Consider the following 19,625-nt stretch of genomic DNA (forward strand, 5'->3'; position numbering starts at 1 on the left):
AATCACAAAACAGTAGAAAAATTTTCAAACCTCTATCTATATTTTTTATTTATTTTTAAGAGAGAAAGTGTTGGGGGGAGGGGCAGAGGGAGAAGGAGAGAGAATCTTTTTTTTTTTCACATTACTAACATTTATTATGATTTAAAAGATTTATTTATTTATTCATTTATTTGAGAGAGACAGTACATGCTTGCAAGCAGTGGGAGGGGCAGAGGAGGAAGGAGAGGAAGAGGGAAAGAATCCCAACCAGACTCCAAGCTGAGCACCAAGCTCGTTCTCAGGACCCTGAGATCATGACCTGAGCTAGACACAAAACTGACGGAGCCACCCAGGTGCCCCTGATATGCTGAAGCCTTCTAAAACAGGGTGTTACTCTCCCAACTCTGGCATGAAAAAGGCATTCCCAGAGAAGTCCTTCCCTCTGCTCAAAGTCATCCATAAATCAGGACTAGCAGAGGGGAAACTGAGAGTCCCCAAAGGCGCCAATACCTGTCTTGCCAATATCCCTTCTTCTAAATCTGCAAACAGGGCCACCTTCCTTCTTACTGGGCTCCCTCTTACCTGGAATCTTTCTCCTGGAGGGACAGGCGTTCCTCCTGGAAATGCAAGATCTCCTGCTGCTTCTCCTTCAAGTCTTCCAGAAGCTGCTGCCTTTCCCCCTTTTGGTGGTCCAGCTCCATCTCCAGCTCTTGAAGCCGTGATCGAGAGGACAGCAGAGCCTCCCTCAGGCATTCTGTCTCCTGGGAGCGCTCTGGTGAGCAGAACACAGGAGGATTTCTACCGTGGGGCCAACAGTCATCAGGAAGAGAAGCCCAGGCTCACCCATCCTGACACAGAGAACTAAGGCAACAGGAGGGCAGCTAATGCTGCAGCTGCTTAGGGAGGCAGAGGGTGTCAGGTCACTACATCCACACTCCCTGGGGAATGGGGAGCCTCCATCTGGGCAATGCTCTTGATCTTCTGATTTCATAAGGTCTATAAGGTCTACCCTGCTTTTGGAGAAAATGCTGCAGTTTCTTTCTTTCTAAGATTTTATTTATTTATTTGAGAGAGACAGACACAGAGCAGGAGCAGCAAGGAGGAGGCAGAGGGACAGAGAGAAGCAGACTCCCCTCCCCACTGAGCAGGGAGCCTGACACGGGGCTCAATCCCAGGACCTCAGGATCATGACCTGAGCCAAAGACAGATGCTTAACCAACTGAGCCACCCAAGCGCCAAAAACACTGTGGTTTCTAATGCTCACTGTTTTTAAGTTCACACACCCTCTGTGTGATAATCCGTTCTTGAATTTTGCCAAAGAGCAACATCAAGATTTCTTGTCTACGGTTTTTAGAATGTATTATGTTCGTCAATTTGAAAATGGGGACATCTGCTCTTTTCTGGGCTTGTGGCATCTCAATGATCTACATGATTTCTCAGAGACTAAGGACAGGCACGCTGAGAATCAGGCTGTAGGTGCTGTCAGTGGTCCGGCGGGAAGTCCCTGGGCCTGGTCGACTGTGCTTGCTCACATCTTAGTGTCTTCTCCCCTGTGAGGTCTGTGCTAGCCTGTCCCGGCATGCAATGGTGGTTTAGCAGTTGTGCCTTCTTTCTTATCTGTGACGACTCGTTACTTCCCCATCAGTGACCTTTCCCCTCACATCTTCCTGCTCTGAAGAGGCAAATTTAGAAATACCACTTGATGTCTCTTCCCGTTTCACAAGCATTCTTTCATTCTGGGTTTAATCCTTTAGGAAACTATTAGTCTTTTATGGCTATTCAATAAATATTTGCAGATAAATGTAATTTGTTATTGATCATATATTGATTTGATCAAGTCAATTGACACTAAGGTCAGCTGCCCCCCAGGTCACAGAGGAAATGATGCCCTCTCCCCCTTGGATGCCCATCGAATAGTGCTGGGAAAGCTCTGGAGGACATTTGGCTGGTGCCTCCAGACACAAAGTCCTGAGGATTACTGAGCAGAGAGGAGCCCGAGTGGGTGAGTAAGGGGAGGTAGTGAGGAGATGGGGATGGCAGCTCAGTACCGGGAGAGACACATGAGGCTGCAGTGAAGTCTGGACAGGTAGAACAGACACCCAACTAGTATCCAGTTTCATAACTAATGACTGAATATCTGAGTATCTATGGGTTGCACAGAGGTTGTGGATTTCCCAGAGCTATTTCTGTCCCTAGAGACTCGGAGTGTGAGGGCCCATGGTTAGGACCTCTCAGGAAGCAGCCCCTTCTAGACTGAGGACAGCCATGGGACTTTGGGTTGGCGGATCTGGTTAGCTGTTGTCTCCACCTTCTTCTCTTGGCTTCAAGTCATGATTGGTGTGCCCAGGGGGAAAGGGACCGGGAATGAGCACAGTGTGTGGCTTTTACCACCCACCTCTAGAAACATGACTCAGCTGAGCCTGAAGGCTCCGGTTTTCTTCCTTAAGGACTCTGTTCTCGTTGTAGAGCTGGGATGTGGGTTCCAGGCCAGGACCGTAGAAATTAGAGCTGGATCCTGTCCCAGAAAGTGCAAGCAGACAAGTTACACATTTGGGTAAGAGACACTTTCAAGAAGCTACCCATTCTGTGCCTCCAGAAATACTGTCCCAACCCAGCAGCAGTGCTTGGGTACTCGAGGCCTGGACCCCAAGCCTGGTGGGCCAAATGCCTGGTTTCTGTGTGCCTCCTACCAGTGGGTTCTGTGCGGGCCCCACTACGTGCCCTAGCTTGCAGCTGTTCCAGAGGCTCTGGCCCTGCAATAGCAGCTTCTGTGCTGTGGGCAGGATGAGGGTGTGTAGAAGGAATGGCCTCCAAGGGACAGCAGAGAGGAGAGTAGCGGGAGAAAGGCCACCTCAGTGAGTGGCTGGGGGAGGGCGCCCGCTGACCTGGCTCTACCACCTGCCAATCACATGGCAAGGCACAGGGAGGTCAGTAGGCACTTATATGAGAAGATTAAGGATGGGATGAGAAGTCAGACACTATGGACACACCTTGTTAGTTCTGCCATCAGGAAAGTTCTCTCTTAGCTCCAGTCTATCTACAAAGTGAGGATAAGAGGACGGGCCCCACCTGCCTTGGCAGACTGTTTGGAAGGGGCAGGTAGAGAAAATCCTAGCACGGTGCTTTGAAAAGCGTGAAGCTCAGCTTAAGGGCCCTCCCTTCGGAAGTTCCCCAGTCGTGACAGAAGTGGGCAGCTCTGGCCTCTCCTACCATTCCCACGGGCCGTGCAGCTGAGCCGGTGTTCGAGCTGCTCCCGCAGGCGGTCATTAATGCAGATGGACTCCTCCAGCCGCTGACGCAGGTTCCGGATTTCACCAAGATGTTCTTCCAGCAGGTCAGCCCCTGCAACCATCCCGCCAGGACATGGAAGAGGTGGGAGGTGGGGAACCTGGTCGCTAGTGGGGCCCAGGTGGGGGTGGGGCTCAGCCAGCAGCTCCTCAGCAGGATCCCTAAACATCCCCATCCTTCCACTAACTGCATTCTCTCACATGGGCACTCAGGAACATGGCGACTCTGCTCTAAGACCAAACTGGCTTTCTGCCCCAGGACAGCCTGGTGCAAAGCCTCCTCCTACACACAGTAAGCATGAGGGAGTTTTAAAGATTACTTATTTATTTGAGAGAGAGAGCATGAGCAGAGCAGAGAGGCAGAGAGAGAGGGAGAAGCAGGCTCCCCGCTGAGCAGGGAGCCCAATGTGGGACTCGATCCCAGGACTCTGGGATCATGACCTGAGCTGAAGGCAGATGCTTAACCGACTGAGCCACCCAGGCACCCGAAAGTGTGAGGGAGTTTTAAATATAAGTGTGCAGTGACCAGTGTAACTGGTGCGAGGGAGTTCCACATGGTTTAGAGAAATAACTGAAGTATCTGGAAAGGTGTGGTGACCTAAGTGTGACTTTCTCTCCTGAGTGCATTAGGGAAGACCTCACTCTGCCCTGATACCGTTCCTCTTACTGACTCTTGACTGAACATTCTTTAATGAGGCATCAAGCCCTTCCTCCAGCCTCAGAGAGGAGATAAAAGTCCATGGACATGAACTTCTCCCGTGTGGCTAATGACATGAGTGTGAGAGCACAGGATGTGTCCCAGACTTTCCCAGTCCCCTGAATAGCACTGAGGCCCTGTGCAGGGTGGCCGAAGGGGGCCACTTAGAAAGGTCCAGCCCTTTCATTTTATCCCCACTCCGTGAGCCGGGGACTAGAGAGATGAAAAATGCCCCTGCCCAGGTAGGAGAGGGGTAGACTCTCAATGAGATTTCGTTTCATAGGCTGACCCATTCAGCTTCATGTTTTACCTGTGGGTTTGGAGTCAAGCTGACACACAGAGGATCCTGAGGACAGGTTGCCTGATACACTCCCTTTCTGAGGCCTCATCACATCCCACTGGCCGCTGCTGCCCAGGTAGCCAGGCTCCAGGATTCTGCCCAGTTCTGTGCTGCCCCTCAGAGGAGAGTGGGGCTGGGCGGGGTTCAGATAGTGGGAAGAGGTGGCTTCTAAATGGTTGCTTGGCAATGCAGCTGGGGAAGGAGGATGGACGGTGCTGACACCTGGGCAGAAAGAAACCGGAGTGAGGAAGAGAGGATTGGAAGGGAAGGACCAGCAAGGAAGTGTGGGATTGTTAAGAATGGACACTAAAGGGGACATGTGCAATGTCAGAGATCCCAGTATGTTGCAGAATACCAGTTAGATGAAGACCATACCCTAGAGGCCATAACTTTCACCCCATGTGTTTGCTGGCATGAGACACCAAGAGGCAGAGGATGGATAAAGTATCTGAAAGTCACCAGGAAAAGGAAAAGTCCAGCGGCCCCACTCCTGGCTTCTATTATAATTCCTCCTGATAGAGCCCAGGAAAATTCCAGGAGAACTCAGTCCCAAAGACAGGGGATATAGCACATTCCTATTTACAGATGTGCTCAGTACTAGCATCCATGGAGGGATGTAGGACCTTTCATTTAACATAGGCTTATGCTTTCATAGATCTTGGGAAATCATCGGCCTTCCCCTAAGCCAAATCATCTCTGCTTCTATGTAAAAAGAAGTCTCTGGGAGAGACAGAGAGAGATGGGCAGGGCTGCAGTTTAGGATATTTACATTCAGAAGACTGCTTTCTTTTAGGGATTATCAGCATGGACAGCAGAGTAAACAGATAGCTCACCCGAAGCAAAGAGGAAGAGGTCATCATTCCTTCCAACCAAGCCAAACTCCTCTGAGGGGATAATGCAACTGGCACTTGTCAATTTTTATCTCCAGTTGTAACTGGCTCTCAAATTTGGCTACATATTAGAGTCACCTTGGAAAATGTAAACAAATATACACTGAAGCCCAGACCTCCCAGAGATTTTGACTTAACTGGGGGTACAGCTTAGGCACTGGATGGTTTAAAGTTCTCCCAGGTGATTCTAATAGGCAGCAAAGTTTGAGCAGTACTGTCCTGGGTCTCTCCCTCCACAATTTGCAAAATACTAGATGTTCATTAGGATCACTGGGAATTAAAGAGAGCGATGAGAAATGTCAGCATCTGAATTTTTTTTTTTTTTAAGTAAACTCCATGCCCAGTGTGGAACCCAACGTGGGGCTTGGACCCATGACCCTGAAATCAAGACCTGAGCTGAGAACAAGAGCCAGATGCTTAGCCAACTGAGCTATCCACACGCCCCTCAGCATCTAAATTTTAGTTGGGATTCAGTAAAGATGTGATTTCCTACCTCTTCCACACCCCCTTCCTCCCCAGCCCAACACAACGCAAAGGGGGAAATCAGGGGTTGTTGACAGCTTACTTTTTAACCAAGGTCGTAGAAGGTTCCAAGTCTATCAGTAACAGCAATCAGTATTCTCATGTTCCAGTTTGCCCTGGTCACACAACATAGAGCACATGCCCTAAACCATGCAAAGACACTGGACAGATTCTAGCACATGGAGATTTTTGCCCCACGGTGACCCGAGAAGCCGCCATGCACCACTGTCCACATGGAAGCTTTGTTCAAAGCAAACAAGGAACACTGGTAAGCTGTAGACCCTCAGAGAGAGCTGTGCTTCAGGTCAGACAGACAAGACAGGGCTATAATCTTGCTCACCAAAGCTGGGACCATCCAAACTCTGGTCAATGGCTCTGACTAGGTATGACTTCAACACATATCAACAGACCCTTTATCATGTACAGATGTGTCCTATTTTTCCTTTGGGACAAAGACAAACTGACAAGTATGGAAAGGTACAGGAAAAGAAAAGTAAGCTAGAGAACATTCTTGCCCTTTTGATATGGGACAAGTTTGTTATCCATCAACTGTTGGTTCCAGAACTGCTAAAATAACAAGTTCTAGATCAGAGACATCAGAACCTTCTACTGATCTCTAAAGAGAAACAGAAAAGGTTGTTACAAGGGGCTTCCAGAATCTGTCGAGCTTAGCTCTGAGCAGGATGGTAACAAAACCATCCTAGACAGAAAAGGTATCATGGAAAAACAGGACTGGGAGCAGAGGACCTGGATTCAAGCCCGTCTCTCCCACTTACTAGTAACCTTCAACAAGTAGCTCTACTCCCCTAAGCCTTAGTCCCCTACTCTGACTCTACCTATCACGCAAGTGGTGTGAGGCTCAGGGAAGACCAGGTTCGTGTTGCTGGGTAAGCCTAGACTGCTACCCCTGCTTGAAGCTGCAATAAGCAGGAGGCAGTCTTCTAGACTTCCCTGCCTGCAAAAAAGGAACATGTGCAAACTCTCCTAAAAAGGGTTTTACCTAATTGGTTCTGGGAATCAAAGTGGAACAGAGTAGACTAGACAGTGTATTCATTTTCAGCGTTGACAAAAGAAATAAGGTGGGGTAAATGACAACTGGGGTTTCAGGTGTATGACTCTCAGTTGTGGTCTTAGGTTACTCAACACAGCACCTGGTGACCCTTACCATCAATCTCTGGCTCACCTGAGTTATTTTTTTTTTAAGGCACAGAATGTGGTTTTAAGGTAACATCGAACTGATTTCTAGGTGCTGTTTTTGTTTTTGTTTTTGTTTTCGTTTTAGCATTACTAGAGAGCAAATTCCTCATGTGAGGGTTTTCCTTATTTTTTTTCTAAGCTATAATTGATCACACACAAAATCTTTATGAGGCATCCAGCCCATACATATATCAAAGCCTTTCCAAAAAGCTGACTGACTGCACATAGTCTGTAACTGATAAGATCAATGATCTCTGGGAGTCAGAGGACAGAATTTACAATCAGGTATCACAGTCTGTGCTTCTGGTTCTAGCCGCCCACGTGTCACCTGTCCAGGGGTGGAAATGAACCTTGTGCCATAGGAAGAGGGGCTTAGTCACCTCTTCTGAATCCTCTACTACTACTACTACCCTTTTGGCTCTCCACCTGATGATGTCAGGATCTGACCTTTATTAAGAACATTTTTCACAGGAGGAGAATATAACAGGCCTGGAAAGGATTCCCCGGAAAGTGGCCGTCTTTCTCATGGCCTCTTCGTCTCACATAGGCAACACAAAAGCTGTGGCCCATGCCCTGCCTACAAACACATCACCGGCGTGTCAGGCCTTCAGCATACTCGTTGGTACCCCACACTGTCAGCAGCAGGAGAGGAGCAGCTCTAGGGCCTGGTGAAGCGATGAGACACACACACCAGCAAGACAACAGTAAATATATTTCCCAAAAAAAGCACTGGGCCATCTGTCAACCATCTGCTGGCAACGTGTACACCCTATGTTGTTTTTAAGAACTCTGCCACCAAGCCAAAGCCATGCAGAGCCACGCAGGGTGGGGCTGCCATGCCCAAGCACACAGATGCAGCAGGAAGTGCTCACTTTCTCCCAACTGTTTCTGCAGCATCTGCAGCTCCTGCTGAGCCTCTGCCAAGGAGACCACGGGTGTCTCACCGCAGCCAAGGAGGGGAGGGCCAGTGGAGCTGAAAGGCAGGAAGCTGGGGGGAGCTGAGGGCAGTGTTGCCTGGGGAAGTCTAACCAGCGTGGGTATGGAGGGACAATGAAGGCCTAGAGTTGGGAAGAAAGGAGACAAGTCATTAGAAAGAAAGTGAGAGAAAGGAACGGGGAAAAGATGGAGAAGATGAAACTATTTCTTGTGCAGATGTCTCCCTGCGGGGTGGCTATCATTACGCGTGGTGCTGGCGGACAAGGCAAAAGGCAAGCATTGCTATCCAAGAGGCTGGCTTAGTTGACCGCTCCTCCTTCTCCCTTGCCAGGGATATCCGGCATACATATTCTATGCTCATCTTGGAAACCACTGGCTCTAGAAGGCAAGGTGGCAGAACTGTAACCCAGGCAGCTATGGGAGCCACTCCCAGCCATCCCAGGTACAGATGGGTCAGGACGGCTGTGCCTCAGTGTTCTCAAGTGCCCCGGGCATGAGTCGGTCCTTGCTCCTGTGACAAGACTCCCGACAACTAGAACTCCTCTGAGAGCATGAAGGCTCACCCTGAGGAGGGCAGGAGCGGGCTACCACTGTGGGGAAATGTGCATTCCTCATGCATGTAATTCAAGAGCATCATGGAAACAAACCTCAGAATCTCAAATCAATGGGTTCATTCACCAAATGAAAAATAAAGGTCTTGCTGCAGTGACTCAGACACAATAGCTTGCATGCCTGCTGGGCATTCAAATCCCTCAGGAAAAATTCTTAATACGTGCAGATTCTTCAGGCCCTGATCTACTAAGTCATAAACTTTGGGAGGGGGGCTTAGAAATTTGCATTTAAAATAAATCTTCACAGATGAGCATGATACAGCCCATCTACAGACAGGTCTCTAGGGACCCTGCAATGTTCTGATGTTTGAATCCATCTCCTCTTTCCTAAAAACAGTTATATGGCAGGAAGCCCACGGAGGGAGCAGAAACCAAGGCTGACCTGCGGAGAATGCCTTCCAAGGAAGAGAATGAATACATTCTAATCACATCCCTCGCCCCAGAATGCTGACACGTTATCAGAGCAGCATGGCAAGGACACCCACATTGCCAAGTAACACAGGCCAGGCATCCTTCAGGGAGGCGTTCTGATTTTAAAATCCCTGGCCTTCTGCCCTGTTTGACCCCAAAGCATTTACACAGATGTCTACAGGGCTAGGCAAATAGCTTTTCCCCATGACTTCCTGGGCCAGCTGCTGTCTACTCTGGCCCAGAAACATTGAGCCCCGGCTCAGAAAGAGCCAGACACAACCCCTTCTTAAGATTTTGGTTGACTTGTTCTCAGGAGAGACAGGGGCAGCAGAAGGAAAGCACCGTGTTTCTTCGGGCACCTTACCACAAGCCACACTGAAGGCAGCCAGCTGGTGATGGCAGGAGGTAGGAGGCGAGGACAAGGTTTGCCTTTGCCCTGCCATCACTGGTGTGGGGCCCTAATTAACAGCAGAACCCCTGGCAATTAGGTTGGGGCAGGTAAATGAAATGTATCCCTCCAACTGGGTGCAGGACATGCACTAGGTACATACCAAGGGCTGCCAGCCAGTTCATAAATCCGTGAGTGATCGTGTGATGTGAACAGAAGCTAGTCTGAGGACATGGACATCCCAAGCTGCTGCAGAGACCCACCGTGCAGATAAAATGGGTAATTCTTAGAGGCGAGCAGCAGAAGGGACTTTCTTTTTGTTCTTTGGCTACTGCAATCCTGGGAGAAACATTTTGCTCCCCAGAGTGAAATGAAAGAATGAAAATGTTTACTTTAAAATGATTTGCCAACTACTGGTCAAAATTGGGATGCAGATCCAAGTCTATGTGGATCTCTGATTTGTCTACAATATTTAAAACAAAGAAAATGCAGACACAGTTGGTGAACTATGATGGCCTCTTGATTTCGTCTAGGATTTGCTGCAGAGAAGCCCCTGACAGTGGAAACATTCGTCCTTGAAGAAGAGTCAAACAGGCTGCTGAGGAAGAGGAGACAAAGCTCTGGCCGTGTTGGCTGTCGCATACCTGGATGGGCCTGGCTGGCCTCCTGGGGGGGGGGGGTTCTGGGGAGCTGGCAAGCTGATGGGTTTGCTGCTGGGTTCGGCCTTAACCCCCTGAGGTGCACTGGTTGCTGATGACTTAGAAGACAGTACAGCGGAATGACTCAAATGATGGATGGAATCTACAAAACCCATGAATGAAAGAAAATGTTTGGTGGTCGACAAAGAACTGGAATCTGGCCTTATATTTAACCAGCGGTACCAGGGCAGAGCCTTGCTTTCTGGGAAAGCACCAAGCACAAGCACTGTGAGCAGGGTTCATTTCCTTGTTTGCAGATAGCTTCTTGAGGGAAGCAAACCACCTTAGAGGTGAGAGTGGGGCCCAGACATGGAAACCCATGGAAATGGCGTTTCCAAGAATACCAGGTGGAACTGACACCATCTGTGGCCACTGACAGATACTCAGGGGATACTGGCTCAGGAAATGGAGTGAGCAAGGCCACTGCAGGAGGGAGAAGATGTCCCATTTTAAGAAGGAAGTCAGCAGTCTATGCTCATGAAGCAATGGGGAAGAAAAGCCTTCCAGGATCTTCTCCTTCTTCCTATTGCAGTTCCCCTTGGGTCTACCAGCATGCACATCCAGTGGAGACCCAGTGACACCCTGTGGAGTCAGGAGCACAGCAAAGATCCTGAGCCACTGGGGTGTGTGCTTGGTGCTTGGTCCCAGAGCCACATTCAGCCTGATACACACCGAGGTGGAGCTATAAGGCCTGGCTACAGAAGTCTCCTCTCCGCCTGGAGAAAAGTGGTACCACCCAGAAAGCAGAGGCTACCTGAGTGGCCAGGCAGAGCCTTCTTCTCTTCATAGTGCGTGTACTCGCTGGCTACATCCATGTCAGAGCAGGCTTCCAGCTCATCAGACAGGAAGGAGGAGCTGCTGGGAGAGCGCTGGGAGTCCGACAAGGCATGGCTACTGAAGGGCGTGAGGGACCGGGCATCCACCTTGGCCTGCAGGACCTCAATCACTTTCTCCTTCTCCTGCAGCTCCCTGCTGAGCCTAATAGGGTGAAGGGGGACAACAGGTGAAGCCAAGGTCACCGGACCAACTAGTCCTGACTAAGGCACACGGGAAAAGCTGCAGGAGTCAAGGGAACCATTCTGGCAAAGAACGATCAAAGTAACCTATCACTGATTAGGGGCGGAGGGTAGGTGGGGTGCAGAGGGAGGAGGAGGTGCAATAGCCACCCAGGGCACTGGCCCCATGAGATGCTGGGGACTAGCGGAGCCCCAGCCAGCCCTCTAAAGCACAGCTGCTCCAAGTGTGGCCCCAGCAGAGCTGTTGGTTATCAGTCTCCAAGAAGGTAAGTACAGTAACTGAAGGTGAGCAGTGAGAAACATACAGCATCTTGGCATTGCCACTGACAACCAAGAGCAGGATGCGTGGAATCATCTGGCTGATTGAGGGTACAGCCCACGTATGTGTCTGTGATGGATCAGAAATGAAAACAGAACCAAAACACTTTGCTCTTCATGACAGGTATTCTGAGAATGGTCTAAAAAGTGGTCTAAAGCACACTTCTGACACAGAGGGGCTTGAACTGGTGGCTACAACAGATTTTGAGCCTGTATTTTACTACACATGATAAGAGTCTATGCAGTGATTCATGGAAAACTGGTTCCTGAGATACTGCAGCCTCCCAGGCATCTGCAACGTCCAGGCCTTTCCCCCCTAGGAACTGTACTGTGGTTCTTTGATTCTTTTTTTCCCCCAAGGAAATTGAACGATTATTAAACTAGCTGCCAACTCAACTCAGGGTAAGCCAACTTAGTAGCACAAAGGAGGAAAGCAGAGGAGAACTCTGGGGGTGCCAAGGGCCCCTGGACCCTGGTTAGTTTACTGTTGGGTCAGACCAACTCTAGTTTACCAAGCCTGGAGAATAAATATGCAAATAGAAATCAACAGAATTATGGCAAAAGAGCGTAAAGAATTAGGCTAAGGTGTTCCATGAATAAATGAATTCATTATAATCAGCATTTCCCCTCCCTGATCTGCGAAGTTGCAGCCACCCTGGACCCCTTGGGCCTTGTTCCTGATCCTATTTCAAATTACCTGAGGGCCAGCGGTTCAAGTCCACCTTGATCTTTCTCACTTTTATGATCCTCTGTAAGCCAAATTCAGAAAGAAATGGTAAGAAATTAAACAGGTCCCACTTCCCACATTATAAATGCACAAGTACAGAATGGTGACTCCTCTGTGTATGTCCAGGACATGTAGGAGAATTACTTGGGAAGGCTGCAGACTGTATCCTCGGAGGGGAGACCTTTAGGCTCTCTTGAGCTCACCAGGCAGACCTCCCCTGACCTGGTGAACAGCATCATGACTTCCTCTGCCCTAAATCAATGCAAAGAAGTTTAAAAGGCACTTGCCCAGCTTCTCTCTGGACCATTCCAGCTTCCAAGCCTGCCACAGACTGACTCGCAGATGTATGCTGTGTGTCCCATCACAGCATTCATGTGGAACCCACTCTTGCTCCGAGGAGATGACAAACCGCCCTGTCCCACCTCTGCACCTGCCACCAGCATGTGGGATGTCTGGCCCCCAACTCGGATCCTGCTGTACTCCCTGGGTTACTCCCAGGAAATGTTTTCTAAGTAAAGAGCTCCAATGATAACCAACATTCCTAGCCCTTGCACTATGACATTCAGTGTCCAAATCACATCCAAAGGGCAGGGTGCTTTCACTATATTGGGGTTATATTCATGTACGACACCATGAAATAAACAAAGAGACAGACACTGAAAGGCTAAGTCATTGCCCAAAGCAAGTTAATGGCGGCATCCAGGGCACAGCTTGAGTCTTGCAATTCTCAGGTCAGACTCTTTTCACTATGACGAGGTCCTCCGATCTCTTCTCCCTTTCTCCCCCTTAGCACTGGATGGACACAGCCTGCTTTCCTAAAGGCCACTTGCCACGAGTGCTCCAGTTTCTGCCATTGCAATCATGAACTCCCCAACCCTGTGTTCCTCCTCAGTGCTCCCCACCAGCCAGTCCTGATCCTGCGATGGCCCCAGGAAATGAAGTGGAAGCAGGACCTGGGTGAAAAGGCTGTGGTGGAGGTGTGGTGGCCACCTGGGCCTGGAGCTGTGGGAGTGACTGAGTGTGTGCCAAAGCTGTATGGTCAACTTACTGGTGCTGAGTTTGCTGGTAAGCCTCTCTGTCAGCTGGCTTCCCTGGGTGAGCTGCTCCCGGAAGCTCTGCCCCAGGTAGTAGTCAATGTCATTGCTCCCAAGAAGGTCCTTAAAAGATTTTACTGTATCTTTGGCATCCTGGGTGAGAAGATAACAGATACCTCTGCCTTCTCGCATCTTTTGGCGTAGGTTCGACAGCTCTCGGGCCTGATCCTGAATCAGGGAGTCATATTTCCTAATACAGGAGACAAGAGGAAAAAATAAGAAGGAAAATGAGTGAATGTTAAATTATGGGCCTTCAATAGAGATTTCCGTGAGAACATCTCTAAGGAGGTCCCCCACGCCAAATTCTGGCACAGAAACCAAAGAAGGTATTTAAGAGTAAATCCTGCTCTGATACGCGACATCAATTTAGTGTGCCATCGTTCTTACGCTGTTTTATACGTATTAGTCATATGTCCAGAAGAATCCTAAGTCCTGTGGATGTAAATACAATGCCAAATTTTACATTCCTCACAGGACTAGTAGAGTGTAGATTCACCGTTGATACTCAAGAAACACTAAATGTATTTATTGAGTAGATACTCAACAAACACAATAAATAAAAATAAATTCAGCGATTAGAATCACTTAATCCTGGCACACCAGGCTGGCTCAGTCAGAAGAGCACACGACTCCTGATATCAGGTTCGTGAGTTCAAGCCCCACATTGGGTGGAGAGCATATGTAAAATAAACAAACAAACCAACATGGGGGGAGGGGAAGGAATCACTTAATCCTTAAGTCTAGATAGGATCTTTCGTGCCTTCTATTTGGAAGACCGTCTATATTACGGCAGACTGTATTTTGCCAAGATGGCTGTTACGCAAGTTCCTGTTCCACATGATGTTTTGTAAATGTGCCTTTGTCCCTTCTCTCATTAGCAGGTAGAGGCTGTTCTCCACCTCCTTAAATTTGGGCAAGCTCTGTGACCACCACGACCGAGGTAATGATGGAAGCGACATTGTGCCAAGCCCAGGAGTAGCTCTTAACTGTCTTGGCAACTTCTACTTCCTGTCAGTTGGAAGCCAGCTGCCATGTAGAAGTGGAACCACCCTGGGACCACCATACTGTGAGAGGCCCACCCCAGGAAGAAAGGCCCTGGAAGACGAGAAGCCAAGGGTGGAAAGGGAGACGCCAAGGAGCACCACATTGCCAGACACATCAAGGAAGAAGCTATGTCCATCTCCAGCCACCACTGGACAGCAGCCCCATGAGAGACCCCCAAGTGAGAGCCACTCTGCTGAGCCCCGTCAATCCACATAAATTATTGTTTGAGGCCACTAAGCTTTTGGATGGTTTGACATTCAGTGCAAATAACAAGGACAGATACCTAGATAGAAGTCTACCCAGTGTTTTTCAATACAAAGTATCAATAACAGTATCAGTTATGGTAAGTAGTACTGAGAGCTTAATATATGTTAAGCAATTATAAGCACTTATACTAATTCATTTAAACCCAATAACTACCCTTTGAGATAGGTTCTCTTACTCTCCTCATTTAATAGGTAAGGAAAGAGGCCCAGAAAGTCTAAGTAAGTTATACAGTTAGGAAGTCAGAGCTAGGATTCAGACCCAGGCAGTCTGGCTCCAGTCTTACTACGACACCACATATCCGGTCGCTTTACTAATAGATTCCTGAGAGGAGATCTCAGAGACCTGGTGTCTCCCAGCAGGGCCTACTGACCTGTCTTCAGATCTAGGCCTAGCATTTAAGCGGGTGTTCTTCTGATTGCCCTGATAGGTTCTCTCTTCTACCTGCCTGGGCTAGCCCACCTCCAACACAAACTTAGACATCATCAATCAAATAAGGGTCCAAAGAGTGCCCCTCTTACCCAGGCCATGAGGCTGATCTCAGCTCCTCTGCCAGCTTCCCTTCCACTCCAGTTTTCGGGAGCTGGGCCTCCAGCTGGGCCACTCTCTGGATCAGACTCTCCAGATCCTTTTTAGCCTGAAGCCCCGGGGGGTAGAAAGCCCCAGTGCCATCAGAGAGCCACCCCTCATCTTCATCAGTGACACTGTGAGGTGAGGATCCCTCGAGGGTGCCAACGGCCTTCAGCTTTCGAGGTCTCTCCAGACTAGATGAATAATCGCTTGTAACTGAGAGGGACCGAACCCGGCTCTTGAGGTTTTGAATGATCTTGTTGGCATTCTGCAGCTGGGCCTTCAGGTCTCTGTTGTCCTTATGTAGGACAGAGATGTCTTCCGACTTTCCATATGCCTGGAACTCCTCCTGCTTCCCTCGAGGGCTCTCCAAGGGTTTCTTCCCTGGGGAGCTGGCCGCTGGGGAGCCCAGGCGCCCCTCCATCAGGATGGTTTCCCTGAGGCTGTTATGCTCCTCACACTCTGAGAAAAGACAAAGACATCCTCCTGAATAAAGCTATGCATGCTGCTGTAGCTGGAGCAGCTTTGGTGCTAGGGATAAGAAGTCCTAGAGAAAAAGTTGAAGCGGGACTTTATTCAGCCCTGCACTTTACTAGCATTCAAACCTGGTATTTCTTATCCACTCAACAGCCCTGCAGATGAGGCACAGTCACCTTCTACTGCACGGAGTGTTTTTTCTTTTCTCGATTTAGTTTGGTGGGTGTCCCTACAGTCAAAGTCCTTTAATGATGGAAAAACAGGTCTTTTTAGCTGAGGGTTTGCATATCTCCGAAAGCTCATCTGGTTTCTTCATGAAAAAGTCAGCCTTAGACGATCATCTGTTGGATAAAACTTTTCTTCTCTTAATTAACAGAGTATGTTGAAAACTAGAGACATTCCAACTCACACTCAGCCTCAGATTGGATAAGACTTCTCTGCCAAACTTACTGTGCCTTGCTAGTCCTGGGGTCCCCTTCAGTCTACAGCACCCCCTCAGCCCTACTCCTCATCAGGTGTGGGACTGGTTAACAGCTCCTAGATGTGAAGGCCGACTCCAGGGAGGCCAGGTGAGCCCTTCCCTTGTGTTCCTACCAGGACTGGTGCTCTCCTCCCGCTCAGCCTCATTCTCACTTCGGCCGCAGGTCTCATAGCCCAGGTCCTGGAGGTCCACCTGCACCTGCTTGCTGTCCTGCTTCACCAAGGATTCACCTGCGTGGGAAGAGACAGAGGGTGTCACGGAGGCTCTGAATGTCCCACGTACCCCCTCAACCTCAGTGGCATGTGCCCTAGCCCTCAGGGGACAGGGAGGTCAGAGCCAGAGTGGGATGGATGGTTCTTTGGACTCAAGTGGGAGAAAAGACCACCCACTCCAGGCAGGACTTCCTTGCACCAGGATGAGCCTGTTTGCCACTGATGATCTCACCTCCAACAACTGAGACTTTGTAGGGACCAGACATCTTTAAGTTGGGTATTATACAAATCATCATCCCTAGAAGCCCCAGTGAAACCAGCAACTGCTTTATCCACAGAGGCTCAGTAAATACGTGAATGGAGCTGAACTAATTTAGAGTCCTAAAACATCGAGATCCATACTGTTCTATAAGATAGCTATCAGCCACATGTGACTACTTCATATTAAATTAATAAAAATTAAATAAAACTCCCAAGTTGAACTAGCCACATTTCACGTGCCCCATAAGCATTTCCATCACCCCAGGAAGCTCTACTAGAAAGCATGGATTCTAAACCAATGGTGATGACATATTTTTGAAGAATATGGTTTGGTGCCAAGAGGAGTAGAGGAACTATCAGTATATGTTGAGAGATGTAAAGCATTTTGCTGACTATACCAGAAATCAGCAAACCCAAATGTTGGCCCATTTCCTCCCTATATGGTCACTGCAAACTTGCTTTGTTCTTTATTCTTCTCTGCCAGGTGCAAAAACTGAAGTTAAATATGCATTTCCACAGTTCTAGGACCTGGTCAGGATTAAATTTGTTTTGAGGCTGGGAAAGAAAAGGGAAGTCTGCAAAGCATGTAGTTTCTCAGGGAGAAGACAGACACCTTGGTGATGGTGAACCTAAGACTTACTAAGCATGACTCTGTATTTCTCCAGCTGGTTGGCCTGGGCAAAGACTGTGGCTTTTGATATCAGCAGCTTCTCCTGGAGATCCTGATAGCGTTGTTTGCATTGGGCCAACTGGGAGTGCAGGTGCTTGGTGGATCCAGGAAGGCTAAATTCTGACTGAGGCCCAGGGTCTCGGGCCTGGGGCCAGTTATCCAGCTGTGAAAAGAGCCAGCACAGGGACCAGCCAGTCACGGCTCCTTCCCTTTCTGAACCTGTGGACTTTACTCATGGGTTTGTTACAGCATTCCTCACAGCCTTTGGTAGTGGCTTGCTTTCCAGCTCCGAGCTCCTGCAGAGCTAGGATCGTGTTTTATTCATCTCTGTATCTACAGCACATACTACAGCGCCAGTAGAGTCCAGTGAGGAGCTCTCAGTATATGTTGGTGCAGTGGTTGAAAAGAGAAGGGTAGACACCTCTCCTCATCTCTCCCTGTGCTCCTGCCCCACCCTTGTCCCCCCCCCCCCAAATCCTCTATATTCCCTATTTACTCAATACTCAGCAAAGCCCCTCCCATTATGAGGATCCTGACAGCCCCTCCTGTGGCTCAGGAACAGACACCTGGGATGAGCTGTGATGAAAATGGCAGGGATAAGGAGAGATGTCATTACACACCACTTGTCTGGGCTGCCTTAACCCCCAGGCATCCCTATACCACATCCTATTGAAATGATCTGTTTCGTGCCATCTTTCCCCACCGTACTGCGTACTTACAGGGCAGAGACCAGGTCTTACTGCCTGCTGCCCAATGCCTACTGTGTCATCTGGAAAATTAAGTGCTGAAGAAATATTTATGAAAAAGTAATCACCCAATTAATATTTATGAGATAAGGTTGTAAAAGCTTTTATAAAGGCTGAATGTGTATACAATATTATTACCACTGCTTGGGGGCAAAGGTGCCCTTCCTCAGACCCTCATGACCCATGGGGCAGAACTGTTTAAGGTAAACACTGTTACCTCCAGCCCTTCTCCACAGGTCTTTCATTCCATCTAATCCCGCACTTACTTGGTGGCCATCCACTATGAGTGCAGCCCCAAGGTCAAGGCCCTGGGGTCTGGGGCAGGGCCTTATGGTCACGGGCTCCTCTTCTTGGCGTTGGGGCTTCTCAGGAGAACAGACCAGCGCTGTATTAATTCTGTCAATCTCCCGGGCCAGGTGCACAAGGAGCTCTGGACTAAGTTTACTATTTCCGTCCTTGCTGCTTAGCACCAGCTGTTCTTTGAGGAGGTTGATGATGTTGTGGGCATTCTTCAGTTTTCCCTGGAGCTTTCTGAACTCAGCCTGAAGGCTATTCTCACTCAGACCCCCTCTGGCTACCACAGTTTCCACTGTCACCTCGCCCTTCTCCTTGTCTTCCTCGGTCTCCCATCCATCAGACATTTCTTCTCCCATCTGCTCTTTCAGCTCTGCATTCTCAAGGCAAAGGCTCAGCATGGTGTTCCTGCAGGAAACACACACACAATGAGGGGCTGGCTCCGCTCTCGGCCTCGCTTCCTGTAGTCCCCATCTTGGTCCAGCAGAGACTCAGAGATACCCCCAAAGCATGAAGCCACCTCAGAGACCAACAAGGACTCCCTTATTTGATAGACAAGGAAACCAAAACTCAAGAAGAGGAGAGACTTGCCCACACTTCCATAGCCACCTGGTGACAACACAGTCCCTAAAAATCTTGGACTCAACACACCCGGTCTAGTTGTCTTTACCCTGGTCATTCAGCCTCATGTTTTTTTTTGTTTTTTTTTTTTAAGATTTTATTTATTTGAGATAGAAAGAGCACAAGTGGGAGCAGAGGGAGAGGGAGAAGCAGGCTCCCGCTGAGCAGGAGCCCAACGCGGGGCTCAGTCCTAGGACCCTGGGATCATGACCTGAGCTGATGATCGATGCTCAACTGACTGAGCCACCCAGGCATCCCCTCAGCCTCATGTTCTAATTTTCAGTGGCTTCTGGAATAAACAAGGGTACTTACAGTGTTAAGGAAGACAAAACAATAAGAAAGACCTTGCCTAGACAAATTTATTATGGATTCTACAATTCTATTAGTTATCATCAGTCAGTTTTCAACCACTGGATGAGAAAGTGGGACCTAGGAACAAAAGAATTAAATAATACCAATCTAGAACTACAATCAATTGCACTTCTGTAATTCTTTGCTTTATGTCTGGCTCTTGTGATGGATCATCTTCATGAGGTCAGGGACTCTTTCTGTCCTGTTCACCTGTATCCCCAGAGCCTTCACAAATCCTGCCACATAGAACATTCACATTTGCAGAAGAAATAAAATGGATAAACAACTAATTTTCACCAAGACATTCTAGATTCCATCCTTACTTCCCACCATACCCTTCACCAAGTTTGGATGGAAATGATTAAAAAAAACAACCATGGCTTTAACAAGGCAATTCATTTAAGTAGGCAGTTTGCTTAACCTCTTTGAGCCTCAGTCTCCTTTTACATAACATGAGGATAACTCGTACCTAGTAGAGTTACTGGATGCTTAAATGAACTAGCATATATGGTCTGGTAAGCTC

General features: G+C 48.7%; 1 protein-coding gene across 1 annotated transcript in view; it reads right to left on the minus strand.

Moving 5' to 3' along the window:
• LOC125281757 (myomegalin-like) overlaps positions 1 to 19,625 on the minus strand; it is a 155,084-nt gene that overhangs the window by 32,767 nt on the left and 102,692 nt on the right. The window contains 14 exon segments of the mRNA XM_057310761.1: positions 562 to 751; positions 2,375 to 2,494; positions 3,190 to 3,321; positions 4,274 to 4,525; positions 7,785 to 7,970; positions 9,903 to 9,933; positions 9,935 to 10,059; positions 10,711 to 10,934; positions 11,988 to 12,039; positions 13,066 to 13,301; positions 14,941 to 15,451; positions 16,061 to 16,177; positions 17,061 to 17,253; positions 18,103 to 18,538. Coding sequence (XP_057166744.1) covers positions 562 to 751; positions 2,375 to 2,494; positions 3,190 to 3,321; positions 4,274 to 4,525; positions 7,785 to 7,970; positions 9,903 to 9,933; positions 9,935 to 10,059; positions 10,711 to 10,934; positions 11,988 to 12,039; positions 13,066 to 13,301; positions 14,941 to 15,451; positions 16,061 to 16,177; positions 17,061 to 17,253; positions 18,103 to 18,538 — 2,805 coding nt within the window.

The sequence above is a fragment of the Ursus arctos genome, unplaced genomic scaffold (genome assembly GCF_023065955.2).
Source record: "Ursus arctos isolate Adak ecotype North America unplaced genomic scaffold, UrsArc2.0 scaffold_12, whole genome shotgun sequence".
NCBI classification, from domain to species: domain Eukaryota; kingdom Metazoa; phylum Chordata; class Mammalia; order Carnivora; family Ursidae; genus Ursus; species Ursus arctos.